This window comes from Montipora foliosa, chromosome 9 (assembly GCF_036669935.1).
Source record: "Montipora foliosa isolate CH-2021 chromosome 9, ASM3666993v2, whole genome shotgun sequence".
Classification (NCBI taxonomy): Eukaryota; Metazoa; Cnidaria; class Anthozoa; order Scleractinia; family Acroporidae; genus Montipora; species Montipora foliosa.
The window spans coordinates 2,913,679-2,933,678 of record NC_090877.1 but is presented as its reverse complement, the minus strand read 5'-3'; the positions used below and the strand labels follow the sequence as shown (position 1 = coordinate 2,933,678).

The following is a 20,000-nucleotide window of genomic DNA, read 5'->3' as shown; positions in this document are numbered from 1 at the left end:
CCCAAAACGCCGTTCAATGAAGCAGAGTGTCTTCTGCCATACGATTCAAACATTCTTTCGCCCAATGTTGCCAGTCTCATTTATCGCATCCCAAAAGAGAACCTCACAGTCAACAGCGTCCGTTTATCGCATAAACAAAGGCAACTTGGAGAGACTTTTGCCATCACAGCTATCGTCAACAGCCACGATGTTGGAATGGTGAGATTAAAGGCTGATTTCGGCAATGGTGTCCAGGTCATCTTCTGTGATTCAAATGGAACGTACTTTTACAAAAATCCAGGCTTTTACAAGGTTTTAATGACCTTTGAAGATGTCAAAGGAAACAGATTTAATTTCAGTCAATACATCGAGATCGCTGATAATCTTACTAAGCTTGAGTTCAGATGTCCAAGAATTGTTGCTCAAGGGGCGATGGTTCAATGCTCTGGAACAATTGCACGAGGACTTAATGTGACAGGAAACGTGAGAGCGGAAAACAAACAGATTGCTTTGAATAAAATACCAGGTAATATGTAAAAACATTTAATAAGGCCGCCTCCATCCCTGCTTTGGCAATCACTTGGATGGCGTTATTAGGGTCAGAAGGGCTTATCCCTTGTCTTCACTCATGTCTTCGACAAGACCCATCCTCGAGCCCTCGGCTATGTTGTGTTTGAAGCTAACCCCCTTGTTTCATTAAGCCTTATCTGGGTATGTTCCAGGCTAGAGCAACTTTCCCAAATCTTGAGATTATTTTCAGAAAGTGCGGCGAACATATTCAAGGTACAATGGCCTTTCTTAGAGACCTAATTTCTGTTTGGTGAAAGATCCAAATAAAGCAATTAACTGTCTTTGCAAACGCGCCACTTTACTTCGTCCAAAATGCAATATATACTGCAGCTGCAATCAAAGCTACGAACGGTTGTGGCTGATGTAAAGGGAGAGTTTGGGGAGAGAACGAAATAATCTACCAAGGGGGACTAAAACTACGAACGCATTTTTTTTCATTTTGATACAGATTCCCGCATTTCTCAAGCTGGTGAGGACTTTTCACAATACTTGCGAATAACACAGGCCATGCTTCAGAAGTTTCAGAAAAACACGAATGTGACATATGTGCTGACGAGGAACACAGTCCAGGAAGAAGGATATTTGGTCGGAATAGAGTTCATTGTAGCCGAGCCAGGTCCAATACGTATACAGGTCGGTTCTAGCACAGGTTACCTAAGCATAGAATGAGTGAAAACACAATAGAATGTGTCGATTTGTCCCAGAAATTTCGGTAAAAGACACAAGAGAATAAAATAATGTACACAAAAGTTCTCAATTAAAGACGTTTACTCGTTTGTTTCCTGTTGGGTTATTTACTGGCTTTAGCGTGATTGAAATGGATTTCTCTGATAGCCGAATTTCACTTTAGGTTTTGGTTTACCTTGAGCAAATGTAACTTGGCTATGACAGAACCCTGTTTAAATCGCGTTGAATCAGACAAAATAACCGCACTAAAAGAGAGCAACGCCTCTGAAATAAGCTTAAGCCTTTTAATTGAAAACTGTTGCGTATAGTTTATCGTATTTGTAGTCACTTATAATTAGCGCAGAAATGGGAAATGGTATCGATATAGCGTACCGGACTGTACAAAAAAAGCTCGCTCATGTGGCTTGTAGTTGTTGTCTTCACCACTATCAAGTTTCTGCCATAAAAAGAAACCGAGACACGAATTTGTCACTGAAAATCTCATTAAAATTCCTGCGGCGTGTCGTGGCGTGGGCTCGCAGTTACAACGGACCGATATGTCAAGCGTGTGACACACTGCACGCCTCGCGCAAAGGAAAACACCGGTCTCCGTTTGTTCAACGAAATTTACTCCTACTGGATGGGCTTTGATACCTGGACGGTTGACCGTCCAGAAATTCTACGTGCTGTACACTTTGGGGAATAGGTCAGGCTGGTGCATTGGTCATGAGCCATATCTCCGACCTGTGCGATTGTATGTGGGCTGAGTTGCAGTTGCTCTTAACCTGATTCGAGGATTTTTCTCTGGGTGCTCGGTTTTCCCCCCTCATCAAAGTGGATTCCGAGGTAATTACTTGTTGCTGTTTAATGTTGTGCTCCAACATCAGACATGGGCCATACAGTGGCTGTCAGAGTCGCCTTATGTACGCTTTCGACACGATGCAGTGAGCTATATCCTTCGCAATTCAGTCCCGAAGACTCAGTGCCACAGTGATTAACACAGCCATCTATTCTATTCTATTTTATAACATGAATCTTGGGAGAAAGAGATATCTGCAAAACTGTAGTGATCAATAGGTCCATTTTTGTGGGATGTTAAAAACTCGCACTTCTTTTTGAAAAGAGAGTAGTGCTAGGAGAGAAAACTCTGGGAGCAGAGAAGAGATTCAACAAACGCAACCCATATATGACAAGGAGGGGAGGGGGGGGGGGGGGAAGGTGGGGAGAACCGATCCGGGCCACACAGGTGGGAGGCGAGAGCTTTAACCGCTGCTGCAACAAATACGCCGCACCGCTCTTAATGCACTATGAAGCAGTCTCATTACAAAGTATTGTGAAGCCAATCTTAGTATCACTTTGAAGGAAAGCTGCGTCTTTCTCATTAACAAAGAGTTACAGCAAGGGGAAGAAAGGAAAAATAATTAAGGATGGCTGGTTAGGGTTTGAGGAAAATGGAAACAAATGCTGATTAATGTGAGAATGATATAAACACATGAGAAATGAAATGATGGTAGAACCAACTGGGATCTCGGAAAAAATCCGAGCCCCAGATGGGATTCGAACCCACGACCCTCCGTGATCTAGTCGGATGCTCTAACCACTGAGCTACTGGAGACTTATCTGGGGCTCGGATGTTTTCCGAGATCCCAGTTGGTTCTACCATCATTTAATTTCTCATGTGTTTATATCATTCTCACATTCGCTCACTTGGGTGGTTGGTTGGCCGCATCTCAGATATGCTTTAAGGTGACTGCGCGATGCAGTTATGAGCCATGCTGTCAGTCATTTGACTCTGTAGCTGCGTGATGCAGCTCGAGTCAATACCCACATTTCACCCTTGCTCACCATAGAGTCTCCAGTAGCTCAGTGGTTAGAGCATCCGACTAGATCACGGAGGATCGTGGGTTCGAATCCCATCTGGGGCTCGGATTTTTTCCGAGATCCCAGTTGGTTCTACCATCATTTCATTTCTCAAATGCTGATTAACATTTGTTTACTTTAAATTTGCAGGTCTTGCGACGAATCAGCGATAAGAAAACTACACCGGAAGTCAGACCGTTAAACGGTTATAAATGTGCAGAGCCAGAGATGTTTTACCTTGACCAAAAGGCCTGCTACATGTCCTGCACTTCTTGTCAAAATCAAGAATTGTCATCGACACCGATCAACTACACGTTCAGGATATTGCAAGACATTACGTTGGTCGACCACTCGAGTACAGGATACCACTCTGTCGACTTCACCAGTTTAACTCAAGTTAAAGTACTTCCTGGAGATCTGTTGGCTTGGCTGAGCAGTGACCAAACAGGGAAGATTGCTATCGTCGAAGAGTCATTAAAAACCCACAGGGTTCACGCCTTCGACGGTATAGTCAACGGAAAACTGCTTGGGCCAGGTCTCCAAAATAAACCTTTTTATCTACGTTTTGCCTTAGGAGCAAAAGTTGTCCCGCTGTCTTCCTTCAATGTTGGATTTAAACTCGATGAGATGGGCAATCGCCCGGTAGTGCTGACACTTAAGGACGGCAACGGTAACCAGGAAGTGAGAAAAGCAGAAGTGATAACACGGCAGCCAATCTCGGGGTTGCTCCTTAACATTCCAGAGTATGCATTGGTCGGGAAGATGACGACCTTAACCTTGAATATCACAAACAGTACAAATGTGACTTACCACCGGCAATTCGGAAGAAACCGAACTAAAGAGATCTTCGAAACAACAAGCGCAACGCATACATTTGCCTCAACAGGTACTCAAAACGTTTCAGTGACGGCATTCAATGATATATCATGGGCGCAAATTCAATGTATTGGGAGGCCGTACGTATTGCACGCTGTGGAAGGTCTGAATATTCCTGAATTGTCTCCGGTTAAAGTCAATCAAATGCTAACGGTTAGAGTTCTGCTTGCTCAAGGCACCCTTGTGGACTTAAATGTCTCTCTCGGGGACAACTCTTCAGAATTCAGCCTTTCCAGGATCGATGAGAAGGACCTTTTTACTCTGTCTGTAAATCATTCGTATAGCGCCGCCGGCGTGTTTACGGTACGAGCACGAGCTGAAAACGCCCTTTCTAACGCCACGGCGCAGCGCAATGTGACAGTACAGTGGCCAATCGTGTACCTTGACGTCAGGGCACCACAGGGCATCCAATCAAGCGGTAAAAATATGATTATCAATGTATCGGTGTCACAGGGAAGCGATGTTCTTTACAAACTTCGACTTTATTGTGAAGGCAATTCAACCGCTAACAAGACAGCATCCGGGAGTTCTGCAACTGTTGTGTTTCCAAGGTATCTCTTGAAGCCCGGTGCGGCTTCACTTGAAGTAACAGCTTATAACTTGGTTTCATCGACCAGACGCCGTAAAACAATTGTGTTTGTGACACCAATCTATGAAGGCTCTCTTGTGATTCAGCCAGCATCTTCAGGCGCAGTTGAAACGAAGAAGCTGGTGACATTTACGGGCAAAGTCGAAACTGGATCTAATGTCTCTGCAAAATTCTGGATACTCATAGAAGGAGAAGAAAAAATCATTGAACGGCAGCCGGACAAAATCTCGTGGGTTTTTACCTTTTCACAGCCTGGTGTGTACAGAACACGTGTAAATTTCAGCAACTTGTTAGGTAACGAAGTTGTGGAGAAGGAGGTTATAGTTCAAAACCCTGTCAAGCAAGTACAACTGCTTATCACAGATGTCCTGATTTCTCTACCACCCGGGGTTGTCAGCAACATTCAGCTGCAGGTGACTCATACCGAGCCGTTAGTCCCGTTACCAACGAATGCAACTATAAGGCTTTCGTTTGACGATGGATCAGCCGACAAAACTTCGAGTTTGACCTCGGCGTTTTATCGCACTTCGCACAGGTAGTTCTGTCTGAATTTTATTTCTTTAGTTATAAGTAAACCGTATCAGTGTGCAATATAACAGCGGTGTAACAAGCCCAACAGTTAAAAAAGCTCCTTGTAAAAGATTTGCTCTTGATTCCAGAGCTTTGGAATGACTCCGGGACCTTTTTAAAACAGTCCTCTCTTTGCTATGTATATAGATTGCTCTGAGTAGTCAAAACACGAAATTTGACTTTAGTTTAGAAAGTCACACCTGACACCTATTTGCACCTTATTAAAAGAAAACCGTTGCTATGTAACTAATTGCTATTAATGGGCGCACTGTTTCCTTGTTTGAGCAAATTGGTAGAATATAAAAGGATTCTTGGGATAACATTGGATCTCCCCGCTTGATGAAGACACTAGACAAGAGTGTCGAAACGTTGCGTCTTTGAATCGTAACTTTCAAAGCTACATTCAAATTTCTTCAAACTAGAGAAGCATCAAACTATGTCTGATTATGAACGTGGTTGCAATGTGAACTGTAACTTTTGTTGTAAAATTCATTAATAATTCATGAGGGTGCAAACCAATCCCAGCACAGTATTCAGATCACATGTACACAACTGTAAACCCCAATACAAATCAACTGAATTATTAAACAGTAGAATTAACTTTTGATACAAACTCCTGCTCAGCTAATTAGTATTCATTAACTTTTGATACAGATCTCTACTGATTAAATTAACAATACTTTGCATTCAATTTAATGTACTCATTTCACAAGCAGGATAAAATATTCGCGTCCGATCTGAATGGACGTTTACAATGGCTCGCCTATCGGCTCGCCATTGTAAACGCCCATACAGATCTCCCGCTCATATTTTATCTACTACTTATATCAATGTGCTGCCGGTTTTAATCGATATCGTCCACCGGGTGAGGGGAACCCTGACAAGAAGTGTCGTTATCCAAGTCACTCCACCTGTGAGGGCTGTATAGGCCGGAAGTTCCCTATCTATAAGTGCGTGTCTCATTTTCGTTCGGTTCGTGGACGCCGGCTTGTTGTGCCAGCAACGCGAGCAGGGTGAACCAACCTACGCAAGTTCCTACCTAAAAAAATCTGCAGCATCTTTGCCTTTCCACTCGCACGTTGGATATAAAGTCGAAAGGCCTACTGCTTGTAGTCTCAGTGTCCGTCGTTACATAAATTTTTCAATGCAGGCGTTTTTCAGGGGAAGTTCGATTCGATACCCATGGCAAGTGATGCAGTCGAAGACGATGATGTAGTCGCGATGATGAATTTTGTCACAGACGAACCGTTGGGGAGGGAAACAGATTTCTGCATACAGAAGATGGGAAATTGAAAATGAAGGAAAAAAAAGTAGCCTAGATTCACTTTTTCCCCGCACGCACCTCAAATTCAAACATACTTATTGGCTTCGAAACGGTTTTTTTGGGCAAAAGCAATTGCTTTGCACTTGATTTTTAAATTCAGTTACATTTCTCTGCCGTCTTCAATACCGTGATTGACATAGAAATGCAGCATGGGAGGTTTTACGTTACGTTATCGCTGTACGCATTTTAGCTCATATTTTTGGGGTACGTATATTTATTTACTCTGCATAACAACGACGTGAAATCACAAAATCTGGGGCTTTGACGAAAACGCGAGCACGCAATTGCGAACCTCTTATTCTCTGTTTTTAATCTGAAACAGCTCGTACCCAACTGATTTATTTTTACGATACTTCACTCACATTGAAAGACGTAACGCGATCGAATGATTTCGAAAGACTTAAGATAGCTTAAAGTTATATTTTGAGGTGACATTTTCGTCCATGTCGTTGAAGTCCTGAATGTGGTGTAAATTGTTAGTTTTTGAAAGAAATTCGACTCTGGTTCACTCTATGTTTAAAATTAACCCATTAATTTTTATACGCAAAGGGCTAAGTATCTAGTAAACTTTACTTGCACTACAATATTTCTTTATTTGTCAGGGAAGTAGACAAGTCCAGCTCCGTCCGGAAAAAGCAAGGCGGACGCGGTTGTACAGAGCCGTCGTCCATCATAAGTTGATTCCAGGGGCACCCAACGAGAATATAGTTCAAAGCCACTTAAACATAGCATTGTAAACGTATTTTGGTATAAAACGGTAGAAAAAGAAAAAAAGACTCCCGAAAATTCTAGGTGACCTTTTAAGCCGGTAAAAATCCGTTAAAAATGGGCATTATACCATTTTATAGATGTTCGAAAATCCTAGGACAGGCAGGCAAGCAAGAAATTTTACAACAAATGTTCCGAAAATTATAGATCTCAAATCGTCTTCCGAACCGATATTTTCCGAAACCTGACGTTGGGTACCCCTGTGATTTTACTTGTACAGAAAAAAACCCAAAGAAATTTACCCTTAATTTGTTCATAAAGCTAATTTCGTTACACTAGTACAGGGGACAACAACAACAACAACAACAACAACACCAACAAAATAGATCAAACCAGAAACGTCATTAACGACAGACTCATTTTGCAGATAACTGTGGAAGTTTATCGCTTCTTTTATGTGACAATCAATAGTGTAAAAATTGACGACTCACCTTTACGGACACTTTCACCGTTAGAATACGGACCGTCATAACATAACAAACTAACTTGTCTTGAAAAGCTAAAGTTTCACAATAGTTACCATTGGTTGGCATGAAGTGTGTACCGTCACTATATGTATAACCACTTCCGGTAAAGTTGAGAAATACTTTCTCATTTGATTGACGTTACCGTGTTAATGCATGAAATCTCAGACAAACATACTTCGCGTTCAGTTCAACCTAAGACCCCTCGTCGTCAAGATCTTAAGACAATAAGTTAGAGGGAAATTCTCGTAGGACCGCTTCTCATATGGAAACGCCCTAAGGCTACAAGATTAGGAATAAAGTAAAGAGTGTTCTCCTTCTGGCTTGGTGTTAAGAGTTTCGACCGCGCGTGCAAACAACCCGGGAGAACGAAATTTGCAATTCCGGCTTAAAGTACTGCCATGATCAAATTTTTATCCCTTGAATATTTCGGTTCATCACATACAATTCCAGGAAAGATTGAAAACACCGTTTACCGTTTGGAAATATCTGCATTGGTTCCGGAGATATTTAAGTTTGAAAAATGTGTAAAATATGCAAATGAGATGACTGATGACGTCATTCAATCCACCCAATGAAACATCAAGTATATAAATAGAGCTATCTCGGTCAATTTGCAGCAAAGACCATTGAAACTTGGCTGGCTAATAGTTCTACAGGCGAACACACCTACGGCTATAAAGAAATTGTATCTCATGACAACTCACTCTTTTCCTGTTCCCTCCTTGCATACGGCGGGAGTTAATGAAATTTAAACTGACCAATCAGAATTCAGCGAGCGGGAAAAACTGTGCTATCCTTGTGCTATCCGACGTCACGCCAATTGTTTACATTCTGATTAGTTAGATCGGTCGACATTCGCTCAGCCTTCTCTTGTGACTCTCTTGACCGTTGCTTCTTTGAACATGACGCATTGTTCTGACAATCAATTTGCCAATCCACTTTATCCAGTTTATGACATGGGCTAGCATGTGATTAACAACCAGGATCGTTTTTTGAACTTTATTCTGTAGAAGAAGAAGACGTTGCTGAGTGAACATTTTTACGACGAAATCCCTTGGTTTGTTCAGCACTTTGATGTCCGATAACTGAGCCGCTCTAACGAGTGTTGGGTCAATCACATTTGGTCGTCTGACCTTTTGAAGTTCTTTCAGCTCTTGTTTGTGTGTGTCCATCATGATCGAACTTCAGGTGAATAGTGAGGGGAACAATTTTTCGTTCATCTGCTGTGCCAAACAACAAACAATCCTGTTGGGTGTTGCACGTGCTTGGAAAGTTTTGCACGACCATCGTCTATCAGATCTGGAGTGGAGTTTTCTTTCAGTGATTACAACTTGCGATCGTTCTACAAACATCCACGTAGCATGCAGCACTTTTTAGTGACTCGAGGATCCTGTTTTGCTGTTTCAAAGGGAGTCGTGCATTCTTGAGCAGTTAACTTGTTTGTTCTTCAGTGCTTGTATTTTTTCGTTTGTTCCTGGTGTCGCAAAGTAACTTTGATGATTTGAAAGGACTTGAATCCTTAATTGAATTAGCGATTTTTTTTATTAAGGAACCAACAAGTGAATGGTACACAAAATTAGGAGAAACTGTTGGTTGAATGGACAATAATTGTAGCCATAATCATCTACCCAGTTTAAGTACTAAGCTCAACAAGTTGTCTGGCTCCACAAGTTTCAGTTTCAGGCCAGGTACCCGAATTCACCCAGGTACTGGTACACTTACTACCATTGTTCTTTGGAAATTGAATAGCTCCTTGATCACCTGGTTGCTTGAGAAGAAACTTGATGTGTTTGTTCTGAATACGGCCACTATAACTGCCCCTTGTGGATAAACTCCAGACCAACTCTTCTTTTTACATATTTATTCTTTGTTCTTTGCAGGGCATCAACAATGGTCTCCCTTGTAAAATATTAGTTTAAAGGGTTTGTTAAAGCTGTTTCCCATTTTATAGGGCACTGTGGTTGCCAGATTCACTTTCAAACTTATCATGGAAACGTAAATCAATACCAGTGAAAAGTCAGTCCCTTGAATTGTTGATAGAAAATTAAATGCATATTGAAACATCAGTTGAGGAATATTTTTTTTCATTCCCACTTTGTGAACCTAATATACATTGCTGCAGTTTGTTTATTGCTTGGTCATTCAATGTCTTGATCACATCAAATTATTTAATTTTTAGGTATTGTCTCAGACCTCCATAGAGACACTATCTTTATCTAAAAACTTAACTGGTTGCTTTTTGGAGCCCTTTTGTGGCATATTTAGATAGGCAAGAAATGTTCCACATTTTATGGTAAATAGTTCTGCACGGTTTTAAGGAATATATTGTAGCCAAATCTAATTGAATATGAGACTAAAATATGCTGTTTCACATTTTGTGAATTTAAAGACTATTAATATTGTTTGCGCTTGTTCCTTCAATAATCTTATTCTGTAAAGATTACCTTGGGAGAATTGGATTAAGGCCCGTTTTTTCTTCTAGCTTCTTTCCCCAGTGCCCTCTGAGAATGGAGTTGATTTGGTTTTGCCCAATGTTGAAAGATGAAACAAGGAATACTTCAAAGTGCTTTTTTACAAACATGGGCATGAGGGTGCTCGTAAGCATCTGACCATGTCGTGCTCTCATGTAGCCTTTAATTTACTCCCATCAGACCCGTTTGACCTTTTAGCATCCTGTATAGTGTCCCTCACTCAAAGGATTAATAAATATGTATATGCATGTATGTACCATTGTTTTGCATGCTTAAGTGTTATTATAAATAATTTAGTCTTCTTTTCGTGTCGGTCATTTAAAATTCACGTGAGCGCTATTAATAAAGGGCCAGAAAACCATTTAATGGCAATTTTTTTGTCAACAAACATGAGTTGTCCGCGAGCAGAATTCGAACGTAAGCTGTTCTGCTTTGGCTGTTATTTGTGTTTTTTGTAACTATTCTAAGACGAATTCAGGCTGATACTTTCGAATCAAGTGTAAGAAGACGGCAAAACCGTATTGATAATGTATTTATTTGTGTTAACCTCGCGAATAAAGACTTTGGTCGCATCCTTTCGACGGGGTAGATCGACCGCAAAGCCATTTACGCACAACCGAAATGCACTGTTACCGGTGAAAGGGCAAATGATTGACAGGATAGCACGGTTTTGACTGCCGCGCGCACTGCGGGCGCAGGTTCCGTATGCAAGGCTCCAACCTGATTTCAATATTTTGGTGATATTAATTTAGAAAAACATTTAACAAGGCCACAAACTCGACCTAACATATTTAGATGCTTGCAGGCTCATGCAGACGAAGCAAAATTGGCAAATGTCAAAATAGAACACCAAAGGTGGCCAGGAAAGCCTTTAAGATCAGGGAAGTCTGAACCCAGTATGTTGCCATGGTAACAAAACTGGTATGCGCATATTGTGGAGCACATCTACTAGAATCATATTGCAAAGAATCAAGTATTCTCGATACAAATTGGCTACTATGACCAAAACATTACAACGTCACAACACGTCCTTCCACTACTGAAAGATACAAGTTCAAGGATTACTTCCCTTACTTGCCCTGGGTGAACTAATCCGACATATGCTTATTCTTTACCTATAGGTACGTCGAGGAAGGTGATTTCAAATTATCGGCGAATGTATCCAATCTTGTATCATCTTTGGTCAAAGAATCCTCTGTTAGAGTGATAAGAATTGCTACATTCCTGATACTTAACATACAGTCGTCAGCCGACGCGCTTTTGCCTGAGTCCTCGTCCTCGCGATTTGGTAATACGTTTCCTATAGAATTTCCTATCATTTTCAAAATCGAACAAGATGGAGACCTGGCAAAAAAAGTTAGTTTGGATTTGGATTATGGAGATGGATCCAGTTACAGAGGGTCACTCATTGATTTCAGTGGAAACCACACTTATACCTCAGTTGGTAAATTCAATATCAAGTTTAAGGTAAAAAGTCTCTGTTACGAGCCTGAAGGCCCATTAACACTGGAAAATCTGTTTGGCGTGTTAAATAACAAGACCATAATTACCATAAAAGAAAGTCTCACAGGTCTAACCATATCAGACAATGCTCCCACGGTCATAAACGAAAAAAACACTTTTACCCTGAGTTGGAACACGTTGGGGACAAATACCTCGATTAACGTGAGCTTTGGAGATGGAGAAAACATTATTTTGGCGGAAGAAAAAAGAAGAGTGGAGTCGTTCTGGAGGGAAAAATTTCAACGAATAGATCCATCTAAAAAAGAGATCATTTTGGAGCACACTTACAACAAAATTGGGGATTATGTCGTTTCCGTGAAAGGATGGAATGATGTATCTTCTCAGACGCTTTCTTATCCTACTGTTATCGTGAACAAGAAATGCCGATACCCAAAGTTGACTATCTCAGGTATTTCTACAGACCCACAAAAGGCGACTACTTTCACAAGAGACAGAGCAATCGTACTACACACAAGAGTTGTTATAGACTGTCAAGCATCATACGACACAGAATTTGAATGGAAAGTATATAAAGGTAAATGCAAGAACTCCAACACCGGTGTAGTCCCCATAGATATAAACACCCCTATGGAGGGGCCAAGCCTTTTTATTCCGTCTTATTCTCTACCGCAAGGGTCCATCTGTTTAAGCTTCCGAGCCAAGATGAAACTCAATGTCGATGGCATTGAATCTAAGGTATATGGGTATCTTAACGTGGTTCCAGGAAAACTCAAGGCAGCAATCGTGGGTGGAAATGCCCGCACCGCCAGTTCTCAAAGAACCATCCAAATCGACGGCTCAATATCTGGAGACCATGACTTGAAAGAACGAAATTTCGTCGGATTGACGTTTTACTGGTTCTGTAGGCGTTTAAATGAGAGTTTTCTACAGGGAGTGGACACAGTAGCCCCAGCTGACCTTGAAAACGCTAGATTGAACTCTGTTGGTAAAGACTGTGGTGGAGGTGTTTTGAGGATGCTGAACCGATCGGCATCCGTTTGGGAAATTAGCCCTGGGGAGTTAAGAGAAAACGAGAGATACGCATTCACCCTGATGATCAAGAAAGACACTCGAGAAGCCACCTTTGAACAAATTGTAGATGTAGAAGAAGGGGTTCCTCCTGAAGTAGTTATAAGGTGAGTGCCATCTCGCTTGGTATCATGTTGCGATGCGGCTCGACACGTCAGGTAATATTACGGTCATAGGCATATTAAAGTTTCTTAAATTTACGACCTCGGATATTGCGTTTCTAGCTTTCTGATTGGCTCAGTCAATCTCGGTTATCAGTTCATATACCGTATGACCTAATATGGAAACTGATTACGTCAAGTGTTGCCAAGCGGGAAGATGATTGGCTTGAATAATTTCCAAGAGTCTAAGCGTTCACAATTTAATGAAAATTTAATAAAACAATGAATCCATTCGCGCTTGTTGGATATGAGACTGGTTAAAGGCAACTCGGCGCTCGCTACGCGCCTCGTTGGATAATTACCATCTCATGTTCAACGCGCGCTGGTGGAATAATTATTATTATTGTTCATTCAAAACATTTCCCCGTTTCTGATTGGTTAAAACCACAGGCATAATTCACCATAATCAGCTGCTGTTCACCAAATTTGGAAAGAAACTTCGTTATATTGAATCAATGACGTCAAAAGTGCGGCCCGCTGCAGATTATTGAACCAATGACGTCAAAAGTGCAGCCCGCTGCAAATTATTGAACCGTTGACCTAAAAAAGCTGTGGACGAGATTGTATTATTTTTGTTGAGCAAAAAAGTGGCTTCGAGTAGGTTTAGAAGTTTGAGCGAAGAAAATATTTTGAATGAATAATAAAGCAATTATTGAATTCGGCTTTCGTAGGATATGCCTTCAGCCTTGGTGGATAACACCCTCCTCGACTTGCAGAATTCTTCATATCCTACTCAGCCTCATTCAATAATTGCTAAATATATATACTAGGGGATCTCTGATGACGTCATTATTTAAAAATTGTTTCGTTATCATTCAACTTTGCTCACAGAACTTTTTCAACTCAGTTAAATCTCCAATTTTCCATGGAGAAGTGATAAATTCTTAGGCGACAAAAGCGCTAATCATCTCATAGATTCTTAAAATTTCGAATTTCTCTGGTATTCTTTGATTGCACTTGCGTGATAAGACGGCCATATTGGCGCCAAAACAATTAAAAAAAGGCTCAATATTTGGGACAACACTAATAGCCATCCATCAAACAGACATTGGACATTTCCTTACAATTACACGACGCAATATCCCGTCTTAATATGAGAAGCTTATCGCAGTAAAACAATGAAAACAGGCAGAATTAGAGCTTTAGTTAAACAAGAAATAGCGTTTCTAAGCAAAGCCGCGCTGATGTACAGTATTTAGGTCTAAAAACCACTTTGAAGGCGGTTAGCTTTTACTTGTTTTGCTGGGTACTACTATGTTAATACTCTAAAAAGTTCAAATTTCCTGGAGCTTGTCTCGTTAGTCTAGTGGATATTGGAATATGCAAGGAGAACCCATCGTCCCGAGTTCACCTCTTTGGCTCGCCTAATCTGAATGTTCTCTGCTCATTGTTTCTTTGAAGTAGATTTGAAGTCTGAAGTAGATTGTACGACGTGTAAGTTGAATAAAAAGGGAAATGTCAGTTTGAGGGATGGCAATGAGTGTTGACCCAGTTTTTGCATAATAATAGAGTCAAATTCCCAAAAGACTTTTTCGTTATTGTTCTTTCCACCAACATACACCTTATTCCAAAATGGCCCCTGATTTATGCTCATACAAATTGGCCCTTGTTGTCTCGTTCAGGATAAAATATTCTTTTGAATGTTAAGCTTAAGAACAAGGCATCAAGGGCTAATTTGAATAAAAACAAAATCATATTTAAATGGCGGCCATTTTGAAATAAGGTGTCTTGCCGTCGTGACGTCATGTGCAATCAAAGAATATCGAGTTGACATTTTCAGAAATTTAACAATTATTCGCCTCAGGCTCAGTGATTATCGGTGAATATTCACCGATAATCACTGAGCCTGAGGCGAATAATTGTTTTAGTATAAATACACAGGTGATTATTTCAAAAAAGAGAAAAAAAAAAAACATTTCAACGCGAAATCATCTTCAATTACAGTGGCAAAACGACTACTGGCAGCCATTTTGTCCGTCAAGGTGATTATCGGCTGATAATCCGAGATAGTGAGCCAATGAGAGCGCTCGATTCTGTATAATCACCTGTGTATTTATACTAAAGCTCATTATGCAACGCACTTTCAATATTGAGAACTTTATTCTTGGCTGACTAAAAAGAAAACGACAGCCTTGTGCTAATAAGGCAAAAAAAAAAAAGAAGGGTAAACAAAGATTTCTATATATCATCTTCCTAATACGAAACTTCGTCGTAAGAAGAGAAGACAGAACAAAGCCCCAAAACAGCCGGGAAGCGCACGGCAATCTTTGTCGGAGTTGAATCTTCCGCTTGACTTCAACTAGCTTCCTCTCCCGCGCGGCTGGTTACCACAGAGATATAATAAACAGCTTACTAACCCGTTCTGGGACTTAAATCAACGGGAAAAAACTCGGCCCGTAATTTTACAGTACGGACCTAGAACTCGATCAGTATAAGAGATATATATCTTCCCATTTTCCCTTAATTCTCCAGCATTCACTCCTCCGCCTTTTTTACTCAGCAAATTAATCTTTCCTTGTCATTGTTACATCTTCCCATGGACAGAGACACATCTCAATCCGTCTCATATCCAGGTTTCTTGCCGCAGCACTTTTCTTGATTCTCATGTTATTTGTGCAGGTGCCTAATAAACTGTGACGATAAATTCAACACACAAAGTGGCTTACTTGCGGACTGCAAATGTACAAATTGTCACGTCGAAGGCTTTCTCGACGTTTTTTACGAGTGGGATCTTAACGTGAAAAGCAAAATTACAGGAGAATGGAGCACGTTGCCAGATCATGATAGAAGAGCCATTAAAAACGTTCACCAGAAGAATTTTGTTCTCGCGAGAGACGTGTTGGATCCTGAGAGTGAATATCGACTGATTTGCCGCATAAAAAACAAAGGTGAGGAGATGTTTTAAAGTACATTAGTATCACCCAAGTAGTGGACTAATGCAAAACCTGCATTTTGATTGGCTACGCTACTAGATGACTATATAAAAATTATTCCATGAGCCCGAGTTGGATATGAAGCAACGAGCGCGTAGCGCGAGTTGGTTATAATCACTTCTTATTATATGACTAGCTCCGTGAGCGGGCAAGATGAACCAAATCGCGCGCTCTGATTGGCTACCTGAGCGGGCAAGATGGAGCGATACTGCCCGCTCGGGATTTCTCGCTTGGTCCCGCAAGATCAAAGATCATTTTTTGGTGTTTTAAGTCATATAATAAATCCTTTATTGACCAAGATTGTTCGGTCAAGATGACTGGATATTGGCCTCGTTCTTTTTTTGCGTGTTTATGGACCTCGACTTCGTCTCGGTCCATAAACACGCAAAAAAAGAACTTGGCCAATATCCAGTCATCTTGACCTCACGCTTGGTCAATAACCCATACATATCCAACAAGGGCGAATGGAATACTTGTTTTAGTGAATTTTCAAACCGGGTTTTGCCGCCGATTTTTAATTCCACAATTTTACAAAGCGTCCGGAAAGAGCATCTTGGCGCACTATTTTCTATATGACGTAAAACTTCGACTATTGGCTCATAGTCGGAGTTTTTTAGCCAATCAAAAAGCTAGAAATGCAATAGTCGGAGCTGAAAATTTACTAATAGCGAATGGCATCGCTTGCTTACGAAAGGGAAAATTGCGTCGCCGTCGTAGATCGTACGGAGTTTAAGAAACCACGACGGCTACGGGGACGAAAACGTCACTTTGAAAGTAACTTTGAGCTATCTTAAGTATTTCACAATTATTCTCTCTTGTCCTATAACTAAATTGGTACGGACGGATTTGAAATAAAGAGATAGAATGAAGATTTACTGATGTATGCTCTTAAAACTTGTCATTTGCAGTTGTTGTTTTGATGAGTACGGGAAAGAAATGTACACAAATGCGTGCCACACGTGCAGTACGATCATTTTTCTTCTTTCAACCAATAATATCACTGCTTTTTGGCGTTGTCGTTGCTGTAGCCGACGTCGTTTCTTAAACTCCCTCTTAAAGTCCCTAATATCAAACCTTATGATTCAAACCCACATGCATATTTGGTAATTTTCTCAGCAGGTCATTTCAATCGTTTCTTTGGTTTTATTAAGGTGGAAAACGCCCAAGATCTTTGATCGGAGAGTTTTTAAAGATCTCGGTAATTCCTATGATTATTTTCAGAGGGTAAGGAAGGACGTACAGAGCTTCATTTCATGACGAATTCCCCTCCAAGAGAAGGAAGCTGTTCCATATACCCCACAGAAGGAAAGGTATTACACACACTTTTCCATATCAAGTGTCCTGGCTGGAAAGACGAAGATGGCTACATCAGGTACAAAGTGTTCTATGGGAAAAAGCTGCTACAACATTCCATGGATCCTTTCTTGTCCCCAACGTTACTGCCTCTTGGAGAACCGGAGAAAAACTATACTTACACCCTAACAGTGAGGATTTTCGATAAATATGGCAGTTATAGTGAAGACTTTATAGTTGTGACGGTGAGTAACTGTCATGATGCGGACGCCAGCGAACGTATTTCACCAAATCTTATTACAAAATACGGCATCTTCAGTTCCGTCGCTTTTATTTAGGCCTGTTCATCCACATCTCTCGGCCGGTCGGTCGGTCGGTCGGACAAAGTTAGTGGGCCAGTCAGTCAGTCAGTCAGTCAGTCAGTCAGTCAGTCAGTCAGTCAGTCAGTCAGTCAGTCAGTCAGTCAGTCAGTCAGTCAGTCAGTCAGTCACTCATTCACTCAGTCAGTCATTCAGTCAGTCAGTCAGTCAGTCAGTCAGTCAGTCAGTCATTCAGCCAGTCAGTTAGTGGATCAGTAAGTCAGTCAGTGAGTCATTCATTCATTCATTCATTCAGGCAGTCAGTCAGTCAGTCAGTCAGTCAGTCATTCAGTCAGTCAGTCAGTCAGTCAGTCAGTCAGTCATTCACTCAGTCAGTCAGTCAGTCAGTCAGTCAGTCAGTCAGTCAGTCAGTCAGTCAGTCAGTCAGTCATTCAGTCAGTCAGTCAGTCATTCACTCAGTCAGTCAGTCAGTCAGTCAGTCAGTCATTCACTCAGTTTCAGAAGAGAAAAGACTTCCTAAATGCAAAATAATTAAAATAATAATTTTATACCAATTGTATTACAAGTAATTGTATGATCTTTTTAGTTAATTAGTTATTCAAGTAGATATCATCACCTTTATTGTAACGAGACCGATACCTCCCTTTGGAGAGTAAGGCGCAATAAAGATTTACTGTTTACTGTTTACTGTTTACTCAGTCACTCATTCACTCAGTCAGTCAGTCAGTCAGTCAGTCAGTCAGTCAGTCAGTCACTCATTCAGTCAGTCAGTCAGTCATTCACTCATTCACTCAGTCCGTCAGTCATTCACTCAGTCAGTCAGTCATTCAGTCAGTCAGTCAGTCACTCATTCAGTCAGTCAGTCAGTCATTCACTCAGTCAGTCAGTCAGTCAGTCAGTCATTCAGTCACTCATTCAGTCAGTCAGTCAGTCATTCAGGCAGTCAGTTAGTGGATCAGTGAGTCAGTCAGTGAGTCATTCATTCATTCATTCATTCATTCATTCATTCATTCATTCAGTCAGTCAGTCAGTCAGTCAGTCAGTCAGTCATTCACTCAGTCATTCACTCAGTCAGTCAGTCAGTCAGTCAGTCAGTCATTCAGTCAGTCAGTCAGTCAGTCAGTCAGTCAGTCATTCACTCAGTCAGTCAGTCAGTCAGTCATTCACTCAGAATCAGCTTAAAAAGGACTACATTCGAAATTGGCTGAAGGCTCGCAACAACACTTCCGAAGGCTCTAGAGAGAAATTTACACACAAAGAAGTCAAATTCGACTACCAATTGGAAGACTATCTCAAAACTATCAGAAACCCAGCACATAGAATAAGTATGACAAAATTGCGTCTGGGGGTTCATAGCTTGCGAATACAGACTGGGAAATACGAAAATAGAGGTGCACCAATCCCAGTAGATGGAAGAACGTGTTTAGTCTGCAATAGAGGCTATATAGAAGATGAGCGGCACTTCTTGATGTATTGCCCAGGGTACGATAACATTAGAAATGAGCTCCATTCTCTCCTTTCAACACACGATGTTGTTTTCAAAAGCCTTAATGATGAGGATAAAATTAGGTATTTACTTACCCTAGAAAACGAAAGCACTTCAAAGATAATAGGTAAATACACATATTTAATGTTTCAGAAGAGAAAAGACTTCCTAAATGCAAAAAAATTAAAATAATAATTTTATACCAGTTGTATTACAAGTAATTGTATGATCTTTTTAGTCAATTAGTTATTCTAGTAGATATCATCACCTTTATTGTAACGAGACCGATACCTCCCTTTGGAGAGTAAGGCGCAATAAAGATTTACTGTTTACTGTTTACTGTTAGTCAGTCAGTCAGTCAGTCATTCAGTCACTCATTCAGTCAGTCAGTCAGTCAGTCAGTCAGTCAGTCAGTCATTCAGTCAGTCATTCAGTCAGTCATTCAGTCAATATCAGTCAATATACATCTTTCTTCGACATACAGAAGAATGAAGAAATCAATAAAAAGTGTAAAATAAAAGAACCAGCAACACAGCAACACATATAGAATACACGATTAGTTATAAAGAAAACCCTCAGGAATCAATACTTACATAACTGGCTAGAAACCCAGAAGTCGTAGCGGAAAATACGAGTTTGTCAAAAGGAAATTGCGCTTGCTTTATTGCCGTTTACTTTAAAGAACATCAACTAGAAAAGTGGAAACACCAGCAACTCATTAAAAACTGGCGCCGAAATGTGAACTTGAATTTCATCCTACTATAACATTAATTTCTGTAGACTGGAACTCGTATTACACGCTTACCTGAATACGTAGAGCGAGACTTCTAGTTGATGTTCTTTAAAGTAAACGGCGATAAAGCAAGCGCAATTTCCTTTTGACAAACTCGTATTTTCCGCTATGACTTTTCGATGTAAAGTCGTCGCAGACCAACTTGCCAGAACGAGTTGAGCGCACCGGGCTGCGCAACACTGATGCGCAGTAATCAGGATCCCAGAACGCTTACTCAAAGTCACACTCGACTCGTTGTCGATTCTAACGTTCTCTAGTATTGCATGTGGTCATGCTGGCCTCAAATACCGCTCTAACCACTGGCTATATTACACTTCGGGGTGGGTGATTACCATATTCGTA

General features: G+C 40.8%; 1 protein-coding gene across 1 annotated transcript in view; it reads left to right on the top strand.

The window, feature by feature from the left end:
• LOC137970596 (polycystin-1-like) overlaps positions 1-20,000 on the top strand; it is a 53,468-nt gene that overhangs the window by 12,014 nt on the left and 21,454 nt on the right. The window contains exons 9-14 of the mRNA XM_068817118.1: positions 1-505; positions 998-1,182; positions 3,226-5,075; positions 11,262-12,779; positions 15,453-15,721; positions 16,988-17,304. The exon at positions 1-505 is cut by the window's left edge and continues 191 nt beyond it. Of these exons, the coding sequence (XP_068673219.1) occupies positions 1-505; positions 998-1,182; positions 3,226-5,075; positions 11,262-12,779; positions 15,453-15,721; positions 16,988-17,304 (4,644 nt within the window). The remainder of the gene's footprint in view (positions 506-997; positions 1,183-3,225; positions 5,076-11,261; positions 12,780-15,452; positions 15,722-16,987; positions 17,305-20,000) is intronic.